Consider the following 23,396-nt stretch of genomic DNA (forward strand, 5'->3'; position numbering starts at 1 on the left):
CTTTGAACGCTCCAGTGTTTTATTAAACATGGTCCTGTTCGAGACGGCATGCCGTTGCCTTCCTCTATCCTTTGAACTAACTTACCCAGCCAGCTATAGGAGGCCCTATAGTCATGGATTCGAAACCACGCTCTGACTCGGCATTTTTCACACCAACAAACATTGTCATTCTTGAAAGAAGTGATAAGTGACAGAAAAACTTCTGAGACTGACCGGTGATAGAACCCCATACATTTAGATTTGTAGTCTGGCGCTTCCCCACTTTTAATTTTATTTTGTTTCAGTATTTTTTTAAGTTCTGATTTTAATATCTTGAACATTGTCTGCCTCTGTAGGTAAGACATATGAAGCAAAAAAGATAGACTTTTTGTGCCGTTCCTGTATGTACTGAATACAAATACGTAGGTGAGACACATGATCCATTAGGTCATGTTTCTCCTCCATCTCCAAATGTATGCACCAAATAACCAAATAATTTGCTGTATGTTCACTTTCATGTTCTGGTTGACGCGTCAGGAAACGCTTGCTGTCATTATACCGTCGTAGCATTTCAGAATTCTTTACGAACTTTTCATATTTCACAATATGTTCTTTCTAAAGTATTCCTTGTACCTCTTGGGGTTTTGGAGCTGTGTGCATCCAGTTTTACCTATGCTATCAGCGGTCCATGGAGTTGTATTTTCTTTCTTCTCGAATTTCTCTTCTCCTTTCTTTCTTTCTTTAGATTCTTTCTCAAGCTATAGAAGAGTTAGTTGTCCCATTCCTTTCACAATAGTTAACTTTTTAGTTTCTTTGTTTTATTATCATTTTTTATTCTACCTTTTTCAGTTTCTTTCTTGCATCGTCTTTGCTCTTCCATGCGTGCTATTCGTGCCTGATGTCTCCATCGAAATAATGATGACGTGTCGATATAAGGATGTGTATCATCTTCAACGTCAGATATTTCAGTGTCTTTCCATTTACTGTAGGCCACCACGTTCACTTAAGCTCATTGGCAACATATGGATAAACCGGAAAACATCTGCACTTCAGCATTTTATATTTCCTTGGTATCCTTCCGTCTAACCGACAAGAATATTATCAGAATAAAAAGAAGTCGAATCCGAGACATCTTGATGTTTAGTTCGTAACTTTCCCACTTTTAATTTTGTATTTGTGTTTTTTTAATTTAATTTTATAATTTTTAAAAATCCTGATTTTAGTATGTCAAAAACTGTCTGCCTTCCTAATAACATATTTCAGTCAGAAACATCGGTTCTGCAGAAGTAATTTCCCAACAATATTGACTTATAGAATTTACCTAAGTAATGTCATATTACACACATACATAAAAGTAAATTAAATATTTGAAGACCAATACTGATTCTGACACGAATGTGAGCCTTGTTCAATTATATTCAGAATTGGTTCTTGAAAATGTTTTACATCAAATCACGTTTTGTGCTTTGGGTTGGGGAGGCTGTCTAGGACTTCCAGTTGATCAGTTCCTCCTGTGCAAAGCCTTATTTAACATTCTTCTTCGTCGGCTTCAGCCAGAGCAACCTTCAACTTTACAGCTGCTGTTGAATGAATCTCGTCTATGGATGAGTGAGGTTCATTATCAAATGCTTTTTTATCTTCACCTTCAGCAATCTGAATTTGCAAACAAGATTACAATATTAAAATAACTTATGGGATTGCAACCGCGTGGTGTCGCCGACAATCGCCGATATTTCGACAGGAGCACACGTTGTCATTTTCAAAGCACAACATTCAATACGACGGGAGAAACTCAGGTGTCCCAAGAAAAACACATGAGATCTTCGGATTGATAACTGCTTTACTTACATAGATCATCTCTAACCGAGCCTAACGTTGACTGACGAACGAATTCTCTTTTAATATTTTATCTTTTCAGAAACCTTCCTGTCTTTGAAGATACGCTTCCAGCAAATGGCTGGAAAGCAAACAATCTACATTAGTTATGCTTCAATACACATGTAAGACATTCTAGTTCTTGTATCAAGTGTTCCGCGTCCGAAGTAATGTAAGCGCTCCTAGATGAAGTCCTCAGGATTACCGTTCGTCGGTACAGTGGATGACAATTCACCGCACCATTCAACATTTAGGAAGTTTACATCCTCTTTCATGGCAGTGCTTACAAACAGTATAGACTGTTGAGAATGGAAAATCAACTCAGTAAGAAATTAAACACATATTTCATCACATCTTTGTCGCTGACTCTTTACATGAACAATAATTACTGCCCCTGATTTTTGTAGACATATATTGTGTTACAGGGTTCACATTAACGACTCGTTAACGAAAACATGTAGCTGTTAATCACAGCTTCCTACTACTCCGTATGTTACAGATACTGAATTCTTTGACATAGTTATGGGAACTAGTTAAACTGCCGTCGGTAAGAAAATTGTAAGGAAATACCTTAACAAGTGTCGAATACTTTAAGTTTCGTAATTTAATGGTCCCATATAATTTTTAGAATATTATTTATCTCTTGTTATGAACCTAAAATAGCTCAAAAACCAGCTGTTTAAGAACAGCTTTCTTGTCTTTAGCGTTTATCACTCAAAATGAAATCTAAAGCAATTTGTTACCTCCTTACACTAAGTTCGTTGTAAGAATTGATAATCAGTTGCTACAGATTTTATATTGCGTTTCTTCACTGCATGTAGGAATATTCTTACCTGAGTAACTGAGATACACTGCTGGTGTTTACAGTTGATCTTACACTGCAGATGCTTTTGAGACCACAGATACAGGAAGTTGTAACTTAGTTGGCCGAACATAAAACAGAACACTAAAGCTATGTTGGAAGTAGCTCTGCTAATTATATTTTCCGCTCGTCTCTAAAATGGAATACCGTTTTCCACAGAAAATTTCTTTTGGATCTGAAACGATCGTATAGCTAATGTTAAGGAAATATCCGAAACTTTTCACTTACTTTAGAACTAAGTCTGAACATATTTCTTTAAATTAGATGTTATACTCAGTTTGTTAATTTTTTTAGCACATTATAGTCGTGTACCAGCTATATAACGGCTTCTTCGAAAAAAATTCTGCATTTAGAACGTTAATGGAAGACTCGAGCTGAAAATCTATCATCTTAATTCCTCATGAAAATGGAAATTGTTCGGTGATGGGAAGGAAACAAATAGCATTACAGGCTTTATTCTATGGAAGCAGTTGCCAATTCTGAGAAACACTACGAAACAACAGACGTAAATCATCAATTTATCAAAAACCAACTGCTGCTCCATCTGAGAAATTACCGTTATCCACAGCAGGAGCTTCGTACTTCAATCTATTACAGTATTCACGATTTATAATTTGTACTAAACATAGCATAGGATAACAATGGTAGAAATGGAAAGTATATAATGTCTGAGCCCGCTGTTGACAAATCTAAGAGAAACTCTGGATTGACAGAAGTCAATAACCGACTTTTTATAAAACTGTTACTGCTTCAGCTTAAGCTAGAACAGAGTGCCAATATGACACATAGTCTCTATGTATTATAACGCGTTTCGACAGCTACATAACAGTAAAGAAACAAAACATTGTTTTTCGTATTATCGAATTGTGATAAAGAAATGACCGAAATAATATGAACTGCAGTTCTATAGAAAAAAAAATTTACAAAGAAATTGCATGTTAAATACGATGAGACAAATCTAGGGACTTCAGACGGTGGATACTTCACATAAGCTTCAGTTGAGTAAAGGCTCGTTTTTATCTTCATGTGTACTGTATGAGAACTAACACTGACTCTACAATTAATATAGCAGCCAGAGGAAACTGACTGGTTATTTACGTATTCTGCAGTCGATCTAAATGAAATAGATAGTTCCGCGTGTATATCATGTTTCCGTTGATAAACGCATATCATTCCGCATGGCACTACCCTCAATATTAATTAATGTAAAGAAAATGCAAAATATTTGTGCCACAAAACTTCGTTAGTAAAAAACCAAATACTTAACCTGAGTATCTTCAGGATTATAGGGAAGCATTTCTTGAATAAGGAAAATAAAACCATGGATCCTGCCATTAAAACATCCTAGCTTCTTACTTGATTTTCGAAATTAACTTTGTGATTCGCTTCACTTGCACGAATTCTATGTTCATTACTCTACAGATCAGGGGGACTATATGATATTTTCTGAAGTAACCCCCGCATCGGTAGTAGATTGAAAGAGAGTTGATATAAATAAGAGCGTGCTGAAAGATACTTTCAGTTTCTGTACCCTACTTACAAACCATTATGTCTTTAAAAAGTACGTTGTCCACGTAAGTAACCAACAAATAACTAATTATACTTTTTCCAAACTTTTGATGGTTGCTATAAAGTACTCCCTCCGATTGCCCACCCACCATTGGCAATGGGCGTTACCAAAAATTCGTTGGTATTGCTAGTATTAATGAGGACTGTTCTATCACAATAATGTTAAAAACCGATAGGTATCTTTTAAAACACAAATTCTGATGGCATTCCTTCTAATAAAGACGGAATCCTTCATTTTACTGTAGAAACTCTGAACACTGTATCAGGAATGAATAAACTGCTGTTAACAGGGTTAAGTGCTGCTGAGAGGAGTGTGACTGAAGCTCGAGGATTGGTATGTGGAGATGTGTAATGTTGGAGGGTTGGTGGTAGGAGAGAATATATTTGGAATAGATGTGACTTGCATAAGAGCCAGATCAAGATTATGGAAAGAAAAGAAGAGTCTACTGTGGGAAGAGAGCTGTGATGTGAGAAAAGATAGGGACGAATGGAATGTACCTGTCAGGAGGGACATATCTCAGGGCGAATTCAGTTGTCAAGCAGGTGTGGGAGGAAGGGCGAAGGGCTGTGGAAGCTTTGTTGGGAGATTATGTGGAGCACTGGAAACACGGAACTGCCTTATATGAAATGAGCGTTGATAAAATCTTATATAACGTGTAAGTAAGAATGATATCAGTCCCTTAATTTTTTTGTGCAGTACACACCGCAACGTATTCTGATTAGTTCTTTACAACTTAATGTGGACGTACCTTTCCTTAGCCTACAGCTTCATTTCGACACAGGAAGCATAATATATCGCACTATAAAATATTTTGAAAGACTGATAGCGTCAAAAGCGAAAATAAGTGATACTATTTGCTTCAATGTGTCTTTACGAAAATGTTTATAATGCTGTAATAAGCAGCAAGAATAATAATGACTCGTTACTCTGCAGCTATGGTACGTTCCTGTGATATTTTCTGACGTATCAGTACTTATACTTTTCATCTGTCTCTCCTTTTTTAAACATCCATTCTGAAACTACAGTTTTCCTTTGAATCTCCAATATCACGACACTTGACGTCGGGCATGAACATAACATATCTTCTTGTTCTGTTAATATTCTTGTCGGTTATGCTGCCTTATTATGCAATCATCTTGACACGATATTTCATGGGTCTCCCTGGCCGCCATCTTCAAGTCAGAACACTGTCTGCTACGTCTCGCCAGAACTGATTAATACCGTAAACGGCAGCTCCTTTATATGCCGCGGAAAACCAAAAGTGTGTGGGCCAGAAGCCATCGCTGCAGCCCCCTATCCCCTGTGTAGATGGAGCCATCCGTTGAAGAAACCAATCTTTGGGATATTTTACGGGATAAAATTACCGTAATCTAGTCGTGACCTACAGACAAAAATGCGTTTTGTAAAATATTGAAATGGCACTGTTTGATGCATGGTTTCACAGAAATGAGCGAGAGGTATAGATCCCATGGAAATATAAAATGCTGAAGTGCAGTTGTTTTCAGGCGTATCCATATGTTGCTAATCAGCTGAAGTGAACATGGTGGACTACAGTAAATGGAAAGACATTGAAATATCTGACTTTGAGGATGATACACATATTAATATTGACACGTCATCGTTATTCCGATGGAGATATCAGGCACGAATAGAACGCATGGAAGAGCAAAGACGATAGAAGGAATAAACTGGAAATGGTAGAACAACAAATGAAAATAAAACACAGAAAATAAAAAATTGACTAAAGTGAAAGGAATGAGAAAGAAAATTTGCATAAGCTGAAACTAGCTCTTCTATCCATGGAGCGTTGATGCCATAGGTAAACCAGGATTCGTCAGAACCGTAATAAACACAGCTCCAAAACCAAAACGAGAAGTTTTGTCTGAAGAGGAACAAGGAAAACGTTTGAAAGAACAATTTGCGAAATATGAAAAGTTCATAAAGATTTCTGAAATGCTGTGTTTCCTGAAGGACCATCCAGAACATGTAAGTGAACATACAGCAAATTATTTGGTTACTTGGTGCATTCGTTTGGAGATGGAGGAGAAACATGACCTAATGTATCATGTGGCTCACCTACGTATCTGTATTTAGCACATACAGGAATGACACAAAAACTAGATATTAAGGCACGAGAATGTACTGGATCCTGTTTTATTGAGATAACTGAAAGGAATGTAAAACGCCATTTGATGATTAATTCTACTCATTCAGAGAAATGATTCAGGCAAGAGCAACTATGAAACGGAAGACCGCTCTGGCTGAAGCCGAAGAAGAGGAACGTAAAGCAAGACTTGCCTCAGGAGGATTTAATATACTGAAAATATTAGAAACCCTCTCAAGACAATTGGAAAAGTGTTTTGAAGGTCAAGATGTAAGACTACTTCAACAAATAAATCTGAACGTGCCTGAACAAGAAGCACAGTACCACATGAAACGCTGCATAGGTTCTGGATTTGTGGGCTCCAGATACAAAAAAAAGAATCTACAGAAAGAGAAATTACAGCTTCTGATGACCATTAAGTTGTTTTGAAATAGTGTTAAACTTAAAATATTTCATGTGTTTTCATGAATGTAAGTAATATTAAAGTACTTACGCAAATATTATAAGGCAAATATTGAATATCAGTCAATAACATTTAGTTGCAGAGATAAAGATATTTCTGATTTAAAGATAAATGTCTGTTTGTGATTTATTTGTCTTACTACAAAAGCAGACAATGTTTGACATACTGTAATCAGAGCTAAATACATACTAAAACAAAATTAAATTAAAAGTGGAAAAGTGCCATATTCCAAATCCAAATGTCTCGTGTTCTATGTCCAGTCATTCACATTAGTTTTATCTATCACTTATCACTTCTTTCTCGAATGGAATCTTTGTTGCTGTGAAAAGTGACGAATCGGGACGTGTTTGGAAATCCACGTTTAACTTTAGATTTCCCTGTAGCTGGCTGGGTAAGACAATTTAAAAGTCGGAGGAGGCAACTGCATACCACCTCCAACAGGACCACGACTATTCAAGTGCTGTGGGGTTCAAAGGTATCTTTGGAATGAAGGTTGCTTGACTTCAATAGAGCATCAGCCTAACCTTGGATTTCGCACGAAATTCTAGTCTAACGTTTTACTCTTTGAAAACCCTTCTTGTCTTTGAAGACACGCTCACATCATACATTGTGGTGACAGGACTCATGAGATAACTCCTAATGTCGTGTCGGACCCTCCTTTCACCGGGTGTATTTCCGTACCTTGACGTGGCATAGCCTGAAATAGTCGTTCGAAGTACCCTGCAAAACTATTGGGACATGCTGCCTCTATAGTCGTTCATAACTGTTAACGTAGTTCCGGTGCAGGATTTTCTTCACAACTGACTTTTCAATTACGTCCAATTCATACTGGATGGGCGATCTGGCTGCCGAATCATTCGCTCGAAATGTCCTGAATTTTTCTCAAACTAATCGCAAAAAATTGTGGCCGGTGATGTAGCCTTTGTCGTCCATAAAATTTCCATCGTTTTTCATGAACATGAAATTCATAAATGGGTGCAAATGGTCTGCAAGAAGCCGAACGTAATGATTTTCAATCAACTGTCGGTTCATTCCATGTAAACATAACCCATACCAATACAGAACCACCATCACCTTGCTCAGTGCCTTGTTGACCAATTAGGTCCATACTCTGGTGTCTACAAGACACTCAAACCCTACCATCAGCTCTTACCAATAGAAATCGGGACTTATATGAACAGGCTACTGTGTACCAGTCGTCTAAGATCCAACCCATATGGTCACGGGGCCAGGAGAGGCGCTGCAGGCGATATCGTGCAGTTAGCAAAGGCATTCGTGCCGGTCATCTGCTGACAGAGCCCATTAACGCCTAATGTCACCACACTGTTATATGTTCGTCGTACGTCTCAGGTTGATTTCTGAGGTTATTTGACGCTGTGTTGCTTGTCCGCCAACACGGACAAAACTACGCAAAAGCCGCTACTCTGTCCATGGTGAGACGTAATGCCTGAAATTTGGTTTCCTCTGCACATTCTAGATACTGCTGATGTAGGAATACTGAATTCCGTAACGATTTCCGAAATGAAATTCCCATGAGTCCAGCTCCAATTACAGTTCCACGTTCAGAGTCTGTTAATTCCCGTCGTGCGGCCACAGCCACCTCGGAAACTTTTTCACATGAATCACCTGAGGAATACTCTGCTCCATAACGATTTCAGAAATGGAATGTCCCAAGCGTCTAGCTCTAGTTTCCATTCCGCATTCAAAGCCTGTCGTACCGTCCCAGTCACGTCGGTAACCTTATTACACGAAATACCTGAGTACAGATGACAGCGCCGCCAATATACTTCCCTTTTATACGTTGTGTAGGCGATACGACCGCCTTCTGTATGTGTGTATATGGCTATCCCATAACTTGTGTCGCCATAGTTTATGATAGAAAGGCAAACGTTATGCATTCATCTTCTATAGGTTCCGTGGAAGGTCCAAACACCAAAGCACAACGGATCTGTTTCGCTGTGCAGCTAGTCTGCTTGAATACAGACATATGGCATTCTAGTTCTTGCTTCAAGGTTTCCGCGTCCGAAATAGCGTAAGCCATTCTTGCGGACGTTGGTGTCAGCGGAAAAAGGCCGTCGCCCGTAGTTTAGTCTGGAGTGAAACAGCAGAGAGCCTTTACATAGAACATACACAACTTGATCTCTTCCATTTATAATTAGAAATTTTTCATGGCGTCAAGAGTGGCGATATTGGACTGTGACAAGCATGGTAATATGGACATTGTAAGCCTAATAATATGAATAAAAACAAAAAGCAGGTCCATTTTCACCACTGAATGAACATGAAGTACATGTTACCGAAAAGAAATCGTGAAATTAATTTAGGAGTAACTGACATCGATGAAATAATTTTATAAAATTTTTGCGATTTAAGATATTTTTGTTTTAATACTGAGGATGAGTGTCGTTATAAACACGGAAGAAGATGAAGATAACATGCTCTAATGCAGTCAGCTCAAAAGAGATAACACTTAATAACAGATGTTAACAGCCGCTGCGGAAAATAGCAACGGAAACAAACGTATTATGAAAAGTTGATTACAGACTTCTGTTATTCCGGAGGTTCTCGTAGTTTGCTTAACGACGGGATGTGCCATCATGTACTTTCGATCTGTTCCGCTATTACAATATGTTTAGTTAACGTTATAAATCGTGGATACTGTAATATACTAAAGCATGAACCCCCAACCAGGTGTGATGGTAGCTGCTCAGAAGCAGCAGCAATTGGTGTCTGTTAAATCACTCAATTACTTCTGCTGACACATAGTGTTATCCAGAACAGGAAAAGTCTTAAATGAATTGAAGGGTTCCAAGTGCTTTCTTACAATTAGCTACAAAATAGCTTCAGATCCAAAAGAAATCTTACGTGAAAAACGGTATTTCACTTTAAGGAAGAGCAAAAAATATAAAATGGTGAGCTACATCCAACATATCTTTAGCGTTTCGTTTTCCATTGGGCCAATCACGTTACGTTTCTCTGTGTAAGTGGCTTGCAAAATAATTTGCAATGTAAGATCAATAAAACACCACCAACAATGTAACTCAGTTATTCAGGTAAGAATTTTCCTACACACAAAGAACAACTGCAATATAAAATTTGTAGCTACTAATTAACAATTTTTGACACGAAATTAGTAGAAAGAAGTAAAAAAACTGCCTCAAATTTCATTTTTAATGGCAAACAGTAAAGACGATAAAGTTGTTCTAAAGCAACTGGTTACTGAGCTATTTCGGAATCGTAACAAAAGATAAATAGTGATTTCATAATGACCTGTAACCACTAAAATACGAAACTTCGAGTTTTCAACACTTACGCAGGTATTTCCTACAACAGTTTTCGGTACCGAACACAAGTTTGCTTGTTTATGTAACTGTGAAACAGAATTCAGTATCTCTAGCATACGAAAAAGTACGAAGCTTTTTTCCCTTACGAATCATTAATACAAATCTTGTTACACAATAGAAATATACAAAAATCAAGAGTACTAATTACTAATCACGTAAAGAGTCGGTTACAAAAATGTGAAGAACTACTCTGTGTGTATTTATTTTGTCGTAGAACTGGTTTCTATTTTACGGGGCAAAGAACCCTAAGCGTTGTCTATTTACAATAATCAACGCTGCTTGAAAATAATGGAAAAGGTTGTAGATTACCTAAATGAAATGGCGCACAGTTGAACGGATTGCCTGTTAACATATATAGTAGAATCTTTCACCAGCGCCACGAGTATTCTCCTCTTGTCTATTACTAGCGGAATGAAATATTATGCTCCATTCATTAGTCAGGGTAAACGATGAAATGATATTTCTCTTACAGGAATCTTAATGTGAGTATCATTTAGTGTGTTTCAAGTCGCTGTTATCATAGATCTGCCATAAGCAACCAGTTAGAAAGTTGCTGTTCTTCAAAACATTAGTTTACTTGATATTTGTTGTTATTTTATTAACATTTTTTAAATGAAAAAGGCTTTGATTTGTCTCTATAATTACGTCGTAAGTTGTATGTAATACAATACCTGGAAACTGTGGGAAACGTAAATAAGGAATTCCAATTTCAAGTAATAGCAATTACTCAACTTAATCTGAGGATGGTGGATGTCAAGTCAATGAATGTGGATACAGATCCCAAATATCTGTGTCACATTATACATTTTTCCATGCCTCGGTTAGGCAGTGCTGCGCCACCGCAGACTTCTTAGGTAAAAGTGATGAGTGTTTACAGAAAACCAATGGGTGGAAAGCGAATGTAGATCGTTTGCGTTTCTACCATTTGCTGGGAGTGCAACTTCAATCGCACGAACGGTTTCGAAAGGATAAAATATTTGAAGAGAGTTTCGTCCGCCTGTCAAGGTCAGATACGGTTAAAGATGATCTAAGTAAGTAAAGCAGAAATCATTCCGAAGACTCCTTTGAACGCTCCAGTGTTTTATTAAACATGGTCCACTTCGAGATGGCATGCCGTTGCCTTCCTCTATCCTTTGAACTAACTTACCCAGCCAGCTATAGGAGGCCCTATAGTCATGGATTCGAAACCACGCTCTGACTCGGCATTTTTCACACCAACAAACATTGTCATTCTTGAAAGAAGTGATAAGTGACAGAAAAACTTCTGAGACTGACCGGTGATAGAACCCCATACATTTAGATTTGTAGTCTGGCGCTTCCCCACTTTTAATTTTATTTTGTTTCAGTATTTTTTTAAGTTCTGATTTTAATATCTTGTACATTGTCTGCCTTTGTAGGTAAGACATATGAAGCAAAAAAGATAGACTTTTTGTGCCGTTCCTGTATGTACTGAATACAAATACGTAGGTGAGACACATGATCCATTAGGTCATGTTTCTCCTCCATCTCCAAATGTATGCACCAAATAACCAAATAATTTGCTGTATGTTCACTTTCATGTTCTGGTTGACGCGTCAGGAAAGGCTTGCTGTCATTATACCGTCGTAGCATTTCAGAATTCTTTACGAACTTTTCATATTTCACAATATGTTCTTTCTAAAGCATTCCTTGTACCTCTTGGGGCTTTGGAGCTGTGTGCATCCAGTTTTACCTATGCTATCAGCGGTCCAAGGAGTTGTATTTTCTTTCTTCTCGAATTTCTCTTCTCCTTTCTTTCTTTCTTTAGATTCTTTCTCAAGCTATAGAAGAGTTAGTTGTCCCATTCCTTTCACAATAGTTAACTTTTTAGTTTCTTTGTTTTATTATCATTTTTTATTCTACCTTTTTCAGTTTCTTTCTTGCATCGTCTTTGCTCTTCCATGCGTGCTATTCGTGCCTGATGTCTCCATCGAAATAATGATGACGTGTCGATATAAGGATGTGTATCTTCTTCAACGTCAGATATTTCAGTGTCTTTCCATTTACTGTAGGCCACCACGTTCACTTAAGCTCATTGGCAACATATGGATAAACCGGAAAACATCTGCACTTCAGCATTTTATATTTCCTTGGTATCCTTCCGTCTAACCGACAAGAATATTATCAGAATAAAAAGAAGTCGAATCCGAGACATCTTGATGTTTAGTTCGTAACTTTCCCACTTTTAATTTTGTATTTGTGTTTTTTTAATTTAATTTTATAATTTTTAAAAATCCTGATTTTAGTATGTCAAAAACTGTCTGCCTTCCTAATAACATATTTCAGTCAGAAACATCGGTTCTGCAGAAGTAATTTCCCAACAATATTGACTTATAGAATTTACCTAAGTAATGTCATATTACACACATACATAAAAGTAAATTAAATATTTGAAGACCAATACTGATTCTGACACGAATGTGAGCCTTGTTCAATTATATTCAGAATTGGTTCTTGAAAATGTTTTACATCAAATCACGTTTTGTGCTTTGGGTTGGGGAGGCTGTCTAGGACTTCCAGTTGATCAGTTCCTCCTGTGCAAAGCCTTATTTAACATTCTTCTTCGTCGGCTTCAGCCAGAGCAACCTTCAACTTTACAGCTGCTGTTGAATGAATCTCGTCTATGGATGAGTGAGGTTCATTATCAAATGCTTTTTTATCTTCACCTTCAGCAATCTGAATTTGCAAACAAGATTACAATATTAAAATAACTTATGGGATTGCAACCGCGTGGTGTCGCCGACAATCGCCGATATTTCGACAGGAGCACACGCTGTCATTTTCAAAGCACAACATTCAATACGACGGGAGAAACTCAGGTGTCCCAAGAAAAACACATGAGATCTTCGGATTGATAACTGCTTTACTTACATAGATCATCTCTAACCGAGCCTAACGTTGACTGACGAACGAATTCTCTTTTAATATTTTATCTTTTCAGAAACCTTACTGTCTTTGAAGATACGCTTCCAGCAAATGGCAGGAAAGCAAACAATCTACATTAGTTATGCTTGAATACACATGTAAGACATTCTAGTTTTTGTATCAAGTGTTCCGCGTCCGAAGTAATGTAAGCGCTCCTAGATGAAGTCCTCAGGATTACCGTTCGTCGGTACAGTGGATGACAATTCACCGCACCATTCAACATTTAGGAAGTTTACATCCTCTTTCATGGCAGTGCTTACAAACAGTATAGACTGTTGAGAATGGAAAATCAACTCAGTAAGAAATTAAACACATATTTCATCACATCTTTGTCGCTGACTCTTTACATGAACAATAATTACTGCCCCTGATTTTTGTAGACATATATTGTGTAACAGGGTTCACATTAACGATTCGTTAACGAAAACATGTAGCTGTTAATCACAGCTTCCTACTACTCCGTATGTTACAGATACTGAATTCTTTGACATAGTTATGGGAACTAGTTAAACTGCCGTCGGTAAGAAAATTGTAAGGAAATACCTTAACAAGTGTCGAATACTTTAAGTTTCGTAATTTAATGGTCCCATATAATTTTTAGAATATTATTTATCTCTTGTTATGAACCTAAAATAGCTCAAAAACCAGCTGTTTAAGAACAGCTTTCTTGTCTTTAGCGTTTATCACTCAAAATGAAATCTAAAGCAATTTGTTACCTCCTTACACTAAGTTCGTTGTAAGAATTGATAATCAGTTGCTACAGATTTTATATTGCGTTTCTTCACTGCATGTAGGAATATTCTTACCTGAGTAACTGAGATACACTGCTGGTGTTTACAGTTGATCTTACACTGCAGATGCTTTTGAGAGCACAGATACAGGACGTTGTAACTTAGTTGGCCGAACATAACACAGAACACTAAAGCTATGTTGGAAGTAGCTCTGCTAATTATATTTTCCGCTCGTCTCTAAAATGGAATACCGTTTTCCACAGAAAATTTCTTTTGGATCTGAAACGATCGTATAGCTAATGTTAAGGAAATATCCGAAACTTTTCACTTACTTTAGAACTTAGTCTGAACATATTTCTTTAAATTAGATGTTATACTCAGTTTGTTAATTTTTTTAGCACATTATAGTCCTGTACCAGCTATATAACGGCTTCTTCGAAAAAAATTCTGCATTTAGAACGTTAATGGAAGACTCGAGCTGAAAATCTATCATCTTAATTCCTCATGAAAATGGAAATTGTTCGGTGATGGGAAGGAAACAAATAGCATTACAGGCTTTATTCTATGGAAGCAGTTGCCAATTCTGAGAAACACTACGAAACAACAGACGTAAATCATCAATTTATCAAAAACCAACTGCTGCTCCATCTGAGAAATTACCGTTATCCACAGCAGGAGCTTCGTACTTCAATCTATTACAGTATTCACGATTTATAATTTGTACTAAACATAGCATAGGATAACAATGGTAGAAATGGAAAGTATATAATGTCTGAGCCCGCTGTTGACAAATCTAAGAGAAACTCTGGATTGACAGAAGTCAATAACCGACTTTTTATAAAACTGTTACTGCTTCAGCTTAAGCTAGAACAGAGTGCCAATATGACACATAGTCTCTATGTATTATAACGCGTTTCGACAGCTACATAACAGTAAAGAAACAAAACATTGTTTTTCGTATTATCGAATTGTGATAAAGAAATGACCGAAATAATATGAACTGCAGTTCTATAGAAAAAACAATTTACAAAGAAATTGCATGTTAAATACGATGAGACAAATCTAGGGACTTCAGACGGTGGATACTTCACATAAGCTTCAGTTGAGTAAAGGCTCGTTTTTATCTTCATGTGTACTGGATGAGAACTAACACTGACTCTACAATTAATATAGCAGCCAGAGGAAACTGACTGGTTATTTACGTATTCTGCAGTCGATCTAAATGAAATAGATAGTTCCGCGTGTATATCATGTTTCCGTTGATAAACGCATATCATTCCGCATGGCACTACCCTCAATATTAATTAATGTAAAGAAAATGCAAAATATTTGTGCCACAAAACTTCGTTAGTTAAAAAACCAAACGCTTAACCTGAGTATCTTCAGGATTATAGGGAAGCATTTCTTGAATAAGGAAAATAAAACCATGGATCCTGCCATTAAAACATCCTAGCTTCTTACGTGATTTTCGAAATTAACTTTGTGATTCGCTTCACTTGCACGAATTCTATGTTCATTACTCTACAGATCAAGAGGACTATATGATATTTTCTAAAGTAACCCCCGCATCGGTAGTAGATTGAAAGAGAGTTGATATAAATAAGAGCGTGCTGAAAGATACTTTCAGTTTCTGTACCCTACTTACAAACCATTATGTCTTTAAAAAGTACGTTGTCCACGTAAGTAAACAACAAATAACTAATTATACTTTTTCCAAACTTTTGATGGTTGCTATAAAGTACTCCCTCCGATTGCCCACCCACCATTGGCAATGGGCGTTACCAAAAATTCGTTGGTGTTGCTAGTATTAAAGAGGACTGTTCTATCACAATAATGTTAAAAACCGATAGGTATCTTTTAAAACACAAATTCTGATGGCATTCCTTCTGATAAAGACGGAATCCTTCATTTTACTCTAGAAACTCTGAACACTGTATCAGGAAAGAATAAACTGCTGTTAACAGGGTTAAGTGCTGCTGAGAGGAGTGTGACTGAAGCTCGAGGATTGGTATGTGGAGATGTGTAATGTTGGAGGGTTGGTGGTAGGAGAGAATATATTTGGAATAGATGTGACTTGCATAAGAGCCAGATCAAGATTATGGAAAGAAAAGAAGAGTCTACTGTGGGAAGAGAGCTGTGATGTGAGAAAAGATAGGGACGAATGGATTGTACCTGTCAGGAGGGACATATCTCAGGGCGAATTCAGTTGTCAAGCAGGTGTGGGAGGAAGGGCGAAGGGCTGTGGAAGCTTTGTTGGGAGATTATGTGGAGCACTGGAAACACGGAACTGCCTTATATGAAATGAGCGTTGATAAAATCTTATATAACGTGTAAGTAAGAATGATATCAGTCCCTTAATTTTTCTTGTGCAGTACACACCACAACGTATTCTGATTAGTTCTTTACAACTTAATGTGGACGTACCTTTCCTTAGCCTACAGCTTCATTTCGACATAGGAAGCATAATATATCGCACTATAAAATATTTTGAAAGACTGATAGCGTCAAAAGCGAAAATAAGTGATACTATTTGCTTCAATGTGTCTTTACGAAAATGTTTATAATGCTGTAATAAGCAGCAAGAATAATAATGACTCGTTACTCTGCAGCTATGGTACGTTCCTGTGATATTTTCTGACGTATCAGTACTTTAAACTTTTCATCTGTATCTCCTTTTTTAAACATGCATCCTGAAACTACAGTTTTCCTTTGAATCTCCAATATCACGACACTTGACGTCGGGCATGAACATAACATATCTTCTTGTTCTGTTAATATTCTTGTCGGTTATGCTGCCTTATTATGCAATCATCTTGACACGATATTTCATGGGTCCCCCTGGCCGCCATCTTCAAGTCAGAACACTGTTTGCTACGTCTCGCCAGGACTGATTAATACCGTAAACGGCAGCTCCTTTATATGCCGCGGAAAACCAAAAGTGTGTGGGCCAGAAGCCATCGCTGCAGCCCCCTATCCCCTGTGTAGATGGAGCCATCCGTTGAAGAAACCAATCTTTGGGATATTTTACGGGATAAAATTACCGTAATCTAGTCGTGACCTACAGACAAAAATGCGTTTTGTAAAATATGGAAATGGCACTGTTTGATGCATGGTTTCACAGAAATGAGCGAGAGGTATAGATCCCATGGAAATATAAAATGCTGAAGTGCAGTTGTTTTCAGGCGTATCCATATGTTGCTAATCAGCTGAAGTGAACATGGTGGACTACAGTAAATGGAAAGACATTGAAATATCTGACTTTGAGGATGATACACATATTAATATTGACACGTCATCGTTATTCCGATGGAGATATCAGGCACGAATAGAACACATGGAAGAGCAAAGACGATAGAAGGAATAAACTGGAAATGGTAGAACAACAAATGAAAATAAAACACAGAAAATAAAAAATTGACTAAAGTGAAAGGAATGAGAAAGAAAATTTGCATAAGCTGAAACTAGCTCTTCTATCCATGGAGCGTTGATGCCATAGGTAAACCAGGATTCGTCAGAACCGTAATAAACACAGCTCCAAAACCAAAACGAGAAGTTTTGTCTGAAGAGGAACAAGGAAAACGTTTGAAAGAACAATTTGCGAAATATGAAAAGTTCATAAAGATTTCTGAAATGCTGTGTTTCCTGAAGGACCATCCAGAACATGTAAGTGAACATACAGCAAATTATTTGGTTACTTGGTGCATTCGTTTGGAGATGGAGGAGAAACATGACCTAATGTATCATGTGGCTCACCTACGTATCTGTATTTAGCACATACAGGAATGACACAAAAACTAGATATTAAGGCACGAGAATGTACTGGATCCTGTTTTATTGAGATAACTGAAAGGAATGTAAAACGCCATTTGATGATTAATTCTACTCATTCAGAGAAATGATTCAGGCAAGAGCAACTATGAAACGGAAGACCGCTCTGGCTGAAGCCGAAGAAGAGGAACGTAAAGCAAGACTTGCCTCAGGAGGATTTAATATACTGAAAATATTAGAAACCCTCTCAAGACAATTGGAAAAGTGTTTTGAAGGTCAAGATGTAAGACTACTTCAACAAATAAATCTGAACGTGCCTGAACAAGAAGCACAGTACCACATGAAACGCTGCATAGGTTCTGGATTTGTGGGTTCCAGATACAAAAAAAAGAATCTACAGAAAGAGAAACTACAGCTTCTGATGGCCATTAAGTTGTTTTGAAATAGTGTTAAACTTAAAATATTTCATGTGTTTTCATGAATGTAAGTAATATTAAAGTACTTACGCAAATATTATAAGGCAAATATTGAATATCAGTCAATAACATTTAGTTGCAGAGATAAAGATATTTCTGATTTAAAGATAAATGTCTGTTTGTGATTTATTTGTCTTACTACAAAAGCAGACAATGTTTGACATACTGTAATCAGAGCTAAATACATACTAAAACAAAATTAAATTAAAAGTGGAAAAGTGCCATATTCCAAATCCAAATGTCTCGTGTTCTATGTCCAGTCATTCACATTAGTTTTATCTATCACTTATCACTTCTTTCTCGAATGGAATCTTTGTTGCTGTGAAAAGTGACGAATCGGGACGTGTTTGGAAATCCACGTTTAACTTTAGATTTCCCTGTAGCTGGCTGGGTAAGACAATTCAAAAGTCGGAGGAGGCAATTGCATACCACCTCCAACAGGACCACGACTATTCAAGTGTTGTGGGGTTCAAAGGTATCTTTGGAATGAAGGTTGCTTGACTTCAATAGAGCATCAGCCTAACCTAGGATTTCGCACGAAATTCTAGTCTAACGTTTTACTCTTTGAAAACCCTTCTTGTCTTTGAAGACACGCTCACATCATACACTGTGGTGACAGGACTCATGAGATAACTCCTAATGTCGTGTCGGACCCTCCTTTCACCGGGTGTATTTCCGTACCTTGACGTGGCATAGCCTGAAATAGTCGTTCGAAGTACCCTGCAAAACTATTGCGACATGCTGCCTCTATAGTCGTTCATAACTGTTAAAGTAGTTCCGGTGCAGGATTTTCTTCACAACTGACTTTTCAATTACGTCCAATTCATACTGGATGGGCGATCTAGCTGCCGAATCATTCGCTCGAATTGTCCTGAATTTTTCTCAAACTAATCGCAAAAAGTTGTGGCCGGTGATGTAGCCTTTGTCGTCCATAAAATTTCCATCGTTTTTCATGAACATGAAATTCATAAATGGGTGCAAATGGTCTGCAAGAAGCCGAACGTAATGATTTTCAATCAACTGTCGGTTCATTCCATGTAAACATAACCCATACCAATACAGAACCACCATCACCTTGCTCAGTGCCTTGTTGACCGATTAGGTCCATACTCTGGTGTCTACAAGACACCCAAACCCTACCGTCAGCTCTTACCAATTGAAATCGGGACTTATATGAACAGGCTACTGTGTACCAGTCGTCTAAGATCCAACCCATATGGTCACGGGGCCAGGAGAGGCGCTGCAGGCGATATCGTGCAGTTAGCAAAGGCATTCGTGCCGGTCATCTGCTGACAGAGCCCATTAACGCCTAATGTCACCACACTGTTATATGTTCGTCGTACGTCTCAGGTTGATTTCTGAGGTTATTTGACGCTGTGTTGCTTGTCCGCCAACACGGACAAAACTACGCAAAAGCCGCTACTCTGTCCATGGTGAGACGTAATGCCTGAAATTTGGTTTTCTCTGCACATTCTAGATACTGCTGATGTAGGAATACTGAATTCCGTAACGATTTCCGAAATGAAATTCCCATGAGTCCAGCTCCAATTACAGTTCCACGTTCAGAGTCTGTTAATTCCCGTCGTGCGGCCACAGCCACCTCGGAAACTTTTTCACATGAATCACCTGAGGAATACTCTGCTCCATAACGATTTCAGAAATGGAATGTCCCAAGCGTCTAGCTCTAGTTTCCATTCCGCATTCAAAGCCTGTCGTACCGTCCCAGTCACGTCGGTAACCTTATTACACGAAATACCTGAGTACAGATGACAGCGCCGCCAATATACTTCCCTTTTATACGTTGTGTAGGCGATACGACCGCCTTCTGTATGTGTGTATATGGCTATCCCATAACTTGTGTCGCCATAGTTTATGATAGGAAGGCAAACGTTATGCATTCATCTTCTATAGGTTCCGTGGAAGGTCCAAACACCAAAGCACAACGGATCTGTTTCGCTGTGCAGCTAGTCTGCTTGAATACAGACATATGGCATTCTAGTTCTTGCTTCAAGGTTTCCGCGTCCGAAATAGCGTAAGCCATTCTTGCGGACGTTGGTGTCAGCGGAAAAAGGCCGTCGCCCGTAGTTTAGTCTGGAGTGAAACAGCAGAGAGCCTTTACATAGAACATACACAACTTGATCTCTTCCATTTATAATTAGAAATTTTTCATGGCGTCAAGAGTGGCGATATTGGACTGTGAAAAGCATGGTAATATGGACATTGTAAGCCTAATAATATGAATAAAAACAAAAAGCAGGTCCATTTTCACCACTGAATGAACATGAAGTACATGTTACCGAAAAGAAATCGTGAAAGTAATTTAGGAGTAACTGACATCGATGAAATAATTTTATAAAATTTTTGCGATTTAAGATATTTTTGTTTTAATACTGAGGATGAGTGTCGTTATAAACACGGAAGAAGATAAAGATAACATGCTCTAATGCAGTCAGCTCAAAAGAGATAACACTTAATAACAGATGTTAACAGCCGCTGCGGAAAATAGCAACGGAAACAAACGTATTATGAAAAGTTGACTACAGACTTCTGTTATTCCGGAGGTTCTCGTAGTTTGCTTAACGACGGGATGTGCCATCATGTACTTTCGATCTGTTCCGCTATTACAATATGTTTAGTTAACGTTATAAATCGTGGATACTGTAATATACTAAAGCATGAACCCCCAACCAGGTGTGATGGTAGCTGCTCAGAAGCAGCAGCAATTGGTGTCTGTTAAATCACTCAATTACTTCCGCTGACACATAGTGTTATCCAGAACAGGAAAAGTCTTAAATGAATTGAAGGGTTCCAAGTGCTTTCTTACAATTAGCTACAAAATAGCTTCAGATCCAAAAGAAATCTTACGTGAAAAACGGTATTTCACTTTAAGGAAGAGCAAAAAATATAAAATGGTGAGCTACATCCAACATATCTTTAGCGTTTCGTTTTCCATTGGGCCAATCACGTTACGTTTCTCTGTGTAAGTGGCTTGCAAAATAATTTGCAATGTAAGATCAATAAAACACCACCAACAATGTAACTCAGTTATTCAGGTAAGAATTTTCCTACACACAAAGAACAACTGCAATATAAAATTTGTAGCTACTAATTAACAATTTTTGACACGAAATTAGTAGAAGGAAGTAAAAAAACTGCCTCAAATTTCATTTTTAATGGCAAACAGTAAAGACGATAAAGTTGTTCTAAAGCAACTGGTTACTGAGCTATTTCGGAATCGTAACAAAAGATAAATAGTGATTTCATAATGACCTGTAACCACTAAAATACGAAACTTCGAGTTTTCAACACTTACGCAGGTATTTCCTACAACAGTTTTCGGTACCGAACACAAGTTTGCTTGTTTATGTAACTGTGAAACAGAATTCAGTATCTCTAGCATACGAAAAAGTACGAAGCTTTTTTCCCTTACGAATCATTAATACAAATCTTGTTACACAATAGAAATATACAAAAATCAAGAGTACTAATTACTATTCACGTAAAGAGTCGGTTACAAAAATGTGAAGAACTACTCTGTGTGTATTTATTTTGTCGTAGAACTGGTTTCTATTTTACGGGGCAAAGAACCCTAAGCGTTGTCTATTTACAATAATCAACGCTGCTTGAAAATAATGGAAAAGGTTGTAGACTACCTAAATGAAATGGCGCACAGTTGAACGGATTGCCTGTTAACATATATAGTAGAATCTGTCACCAGCGCCACGAGTATTCTCCTCTTGTCTATTACTAGCGGAATGAAATATTATGCTCCATTCATTAGTCAGGGTAAACGATGAAATGTTATTTCTCTTACAGGAATCTTAATGTGAGTATCATTTAGTGTGTTTCAAGTCGCTGTTATCATAGATCTGCCATAAGCAACCAGTTAGAAAGTTGCTGTTCTTCCAAAACATTAGTTTACTTGATATTTCTTGTTATTTTATTAACATTTTTTAATGAAAAAGGCTTTGATTTGTCTCTATAATTACGTCGTAAGTTGTATGTAATACAATACCTGGAAACTGTGGGAAACGTAAATAAGGAATTCCAATTTCAAGTAATAGCAATTACTCAACTTAATCTGAGGATGGTGGATGTCAAGTCAATGAATGTGGATACAGATCCCAAATATCTGTGTCACATTATACATTTTTCCATGCCTCGGTTAGGCAGTGCTGCGCCACCGCAGACTTCTTAGGTAAAAGTGATGAGTGTTTACAGAAAACCAATGGGTGGAAAGCGAATGTAGATCGTTTGCGTTTCTACCATTTGCTGGGAGTGCAACTTCAATCGCACGAACGGTTTCGAAAGGATAAAATATTAGAAGAGAGTTTCGTCCGCCTGTCAAGGTCAGATACGGTTAAAGATGATCTAAGTAAGTAAAGCAGAAATCATTCCGAAGACTCCTTTGAACGCTCCAGTGTTTTATTAAACATGGTCCTGCTCGAGACGGCATGCCGTTGCCTTCCTCTATCCTTTGAACTAACTTACCCAGCCAGCTATAGGAGGCCCTATAGTCATGGATTCGAAACCACGCTCTGACTCGGCATTTTTCACACCAACAAACATTGTCATTCTTGAAAGAAGTGATAAGTGACAGAAAAACTTCTGAGACTGACCGGTGATAGAACCCCATACATTTAGATTTGTAGTCTGGCGCTTCCCCACTTTTAATTTTATTTTGTTTCAGTATTTTTTTAAGTTCTGATTTTAATATCTTGAACATTGTCTGCCTTTGTAGGTAAGACATATGAAGCAAAAAAGATAGACTTTTTGTGCCGTTCCTGTATGTACTGAATACAAATACGTAGGTGAGACACATGATCCATTAGGTCATGTTTCTCCTCCATCTCCAAATGTATGCACCAAATAACCAAATAATTTGCTGTATGTTCACTTTCATGTTCTGGTTGACGCGTCAGGAAACGCTTGCTGTCATTATACCGTCGTAGCATTTTAGAATTCTTTACGAACTTTTCATATTTCACAATATGTTCTTTCTAAAGTATTCCTTGTACCTCTTGGGGTTTTGGAGCTGTGTGCATCCAGTTTTACCTATGCTATCAGCGGTCCATGGAGTTGTATTTTCTTTCTTCTCGAATTTCTCTTCTCCTTTCTTTCTTTCTTTAGATTCTTTCTCAAGCTATAGAAGAGTTAGTTGTCCCATTCCTTTCACAATAGTTAACTTTTTAGTTTCTTTGTTTTATTATCATTTTTTATTCTACCTTTTTCAGTTTCTTTCTTGCATCGTCTTTGCTCTTCCATGCGTGCTATTCGTGCC

At 37.6% G+C, this 23,396-nt stretch overlaps 2 protein-coding genes across 2 annotated transcripts; one reads left to right on the forward strand and one right to left on the reverse strand.

The window, feature by feature from the left end:
• Positions 1-1,506: 1,506 nt before the first annotated feature.
• Positions 1,507-13,095, reverse strand: LOC126471095 (hsp90 co-chaperone Cdc37-like). The gene is made up of 5 exons (XM_050099168.1): positions 13,087-13,095; positions 12,771-12,891; positions 12,079-12,240; positions 11,578-11,759; positions 1,507-1,632 (listed from the first exon to the last, which is right to left on the reverse strand). The coding sequence occupies exons 1-5, from the start codon at positions 13,093-13,095 to the stop codon at positions 1,507-1,509; spliced, it is 600 nt and encodes a 199-aa protein (XP_049955125.1).
• A 3,993-nt stretch (positions 13,096-17,088) lies between these two features.
• On the forward strand, positions 17,089-18,081 carry LOC126471096 (hsp90 co-chaperone Cdc37-like). The gene is made up of 3 exons (XM_050099169.1): positions 17,089-17,190; positions 17,337-17,608; positions 17,763-18,081. The coding sequence occupies exons 1-3, from the start codon at positions 17,089-17,091 to the stop codon at positions 18,079-18,081; spliced, it is 693 nt and encodes a 230-aa protein (XP_049955126.1).
• The last annotated feature ends 5,315 nt before the right edge of the window (positions 18,082-23,396 follow it).

This window comes from Schistocerca serialis, chromosome 3 (assembly GCF_023864345.2).
Source record: "Schistocerca serialis cubense isolate TAMUIC-IGC-003099 chromosome 3, iqSchSeri2.2, whole genome shotgun sequence".
Taxonomy (NCBI): domain Eukaryota; kingdom Metazoa; phylum Arthropoda; class Insecta; order Orthoptera; family Acrididae; genus Schistocerca; species Schistocerca serialis.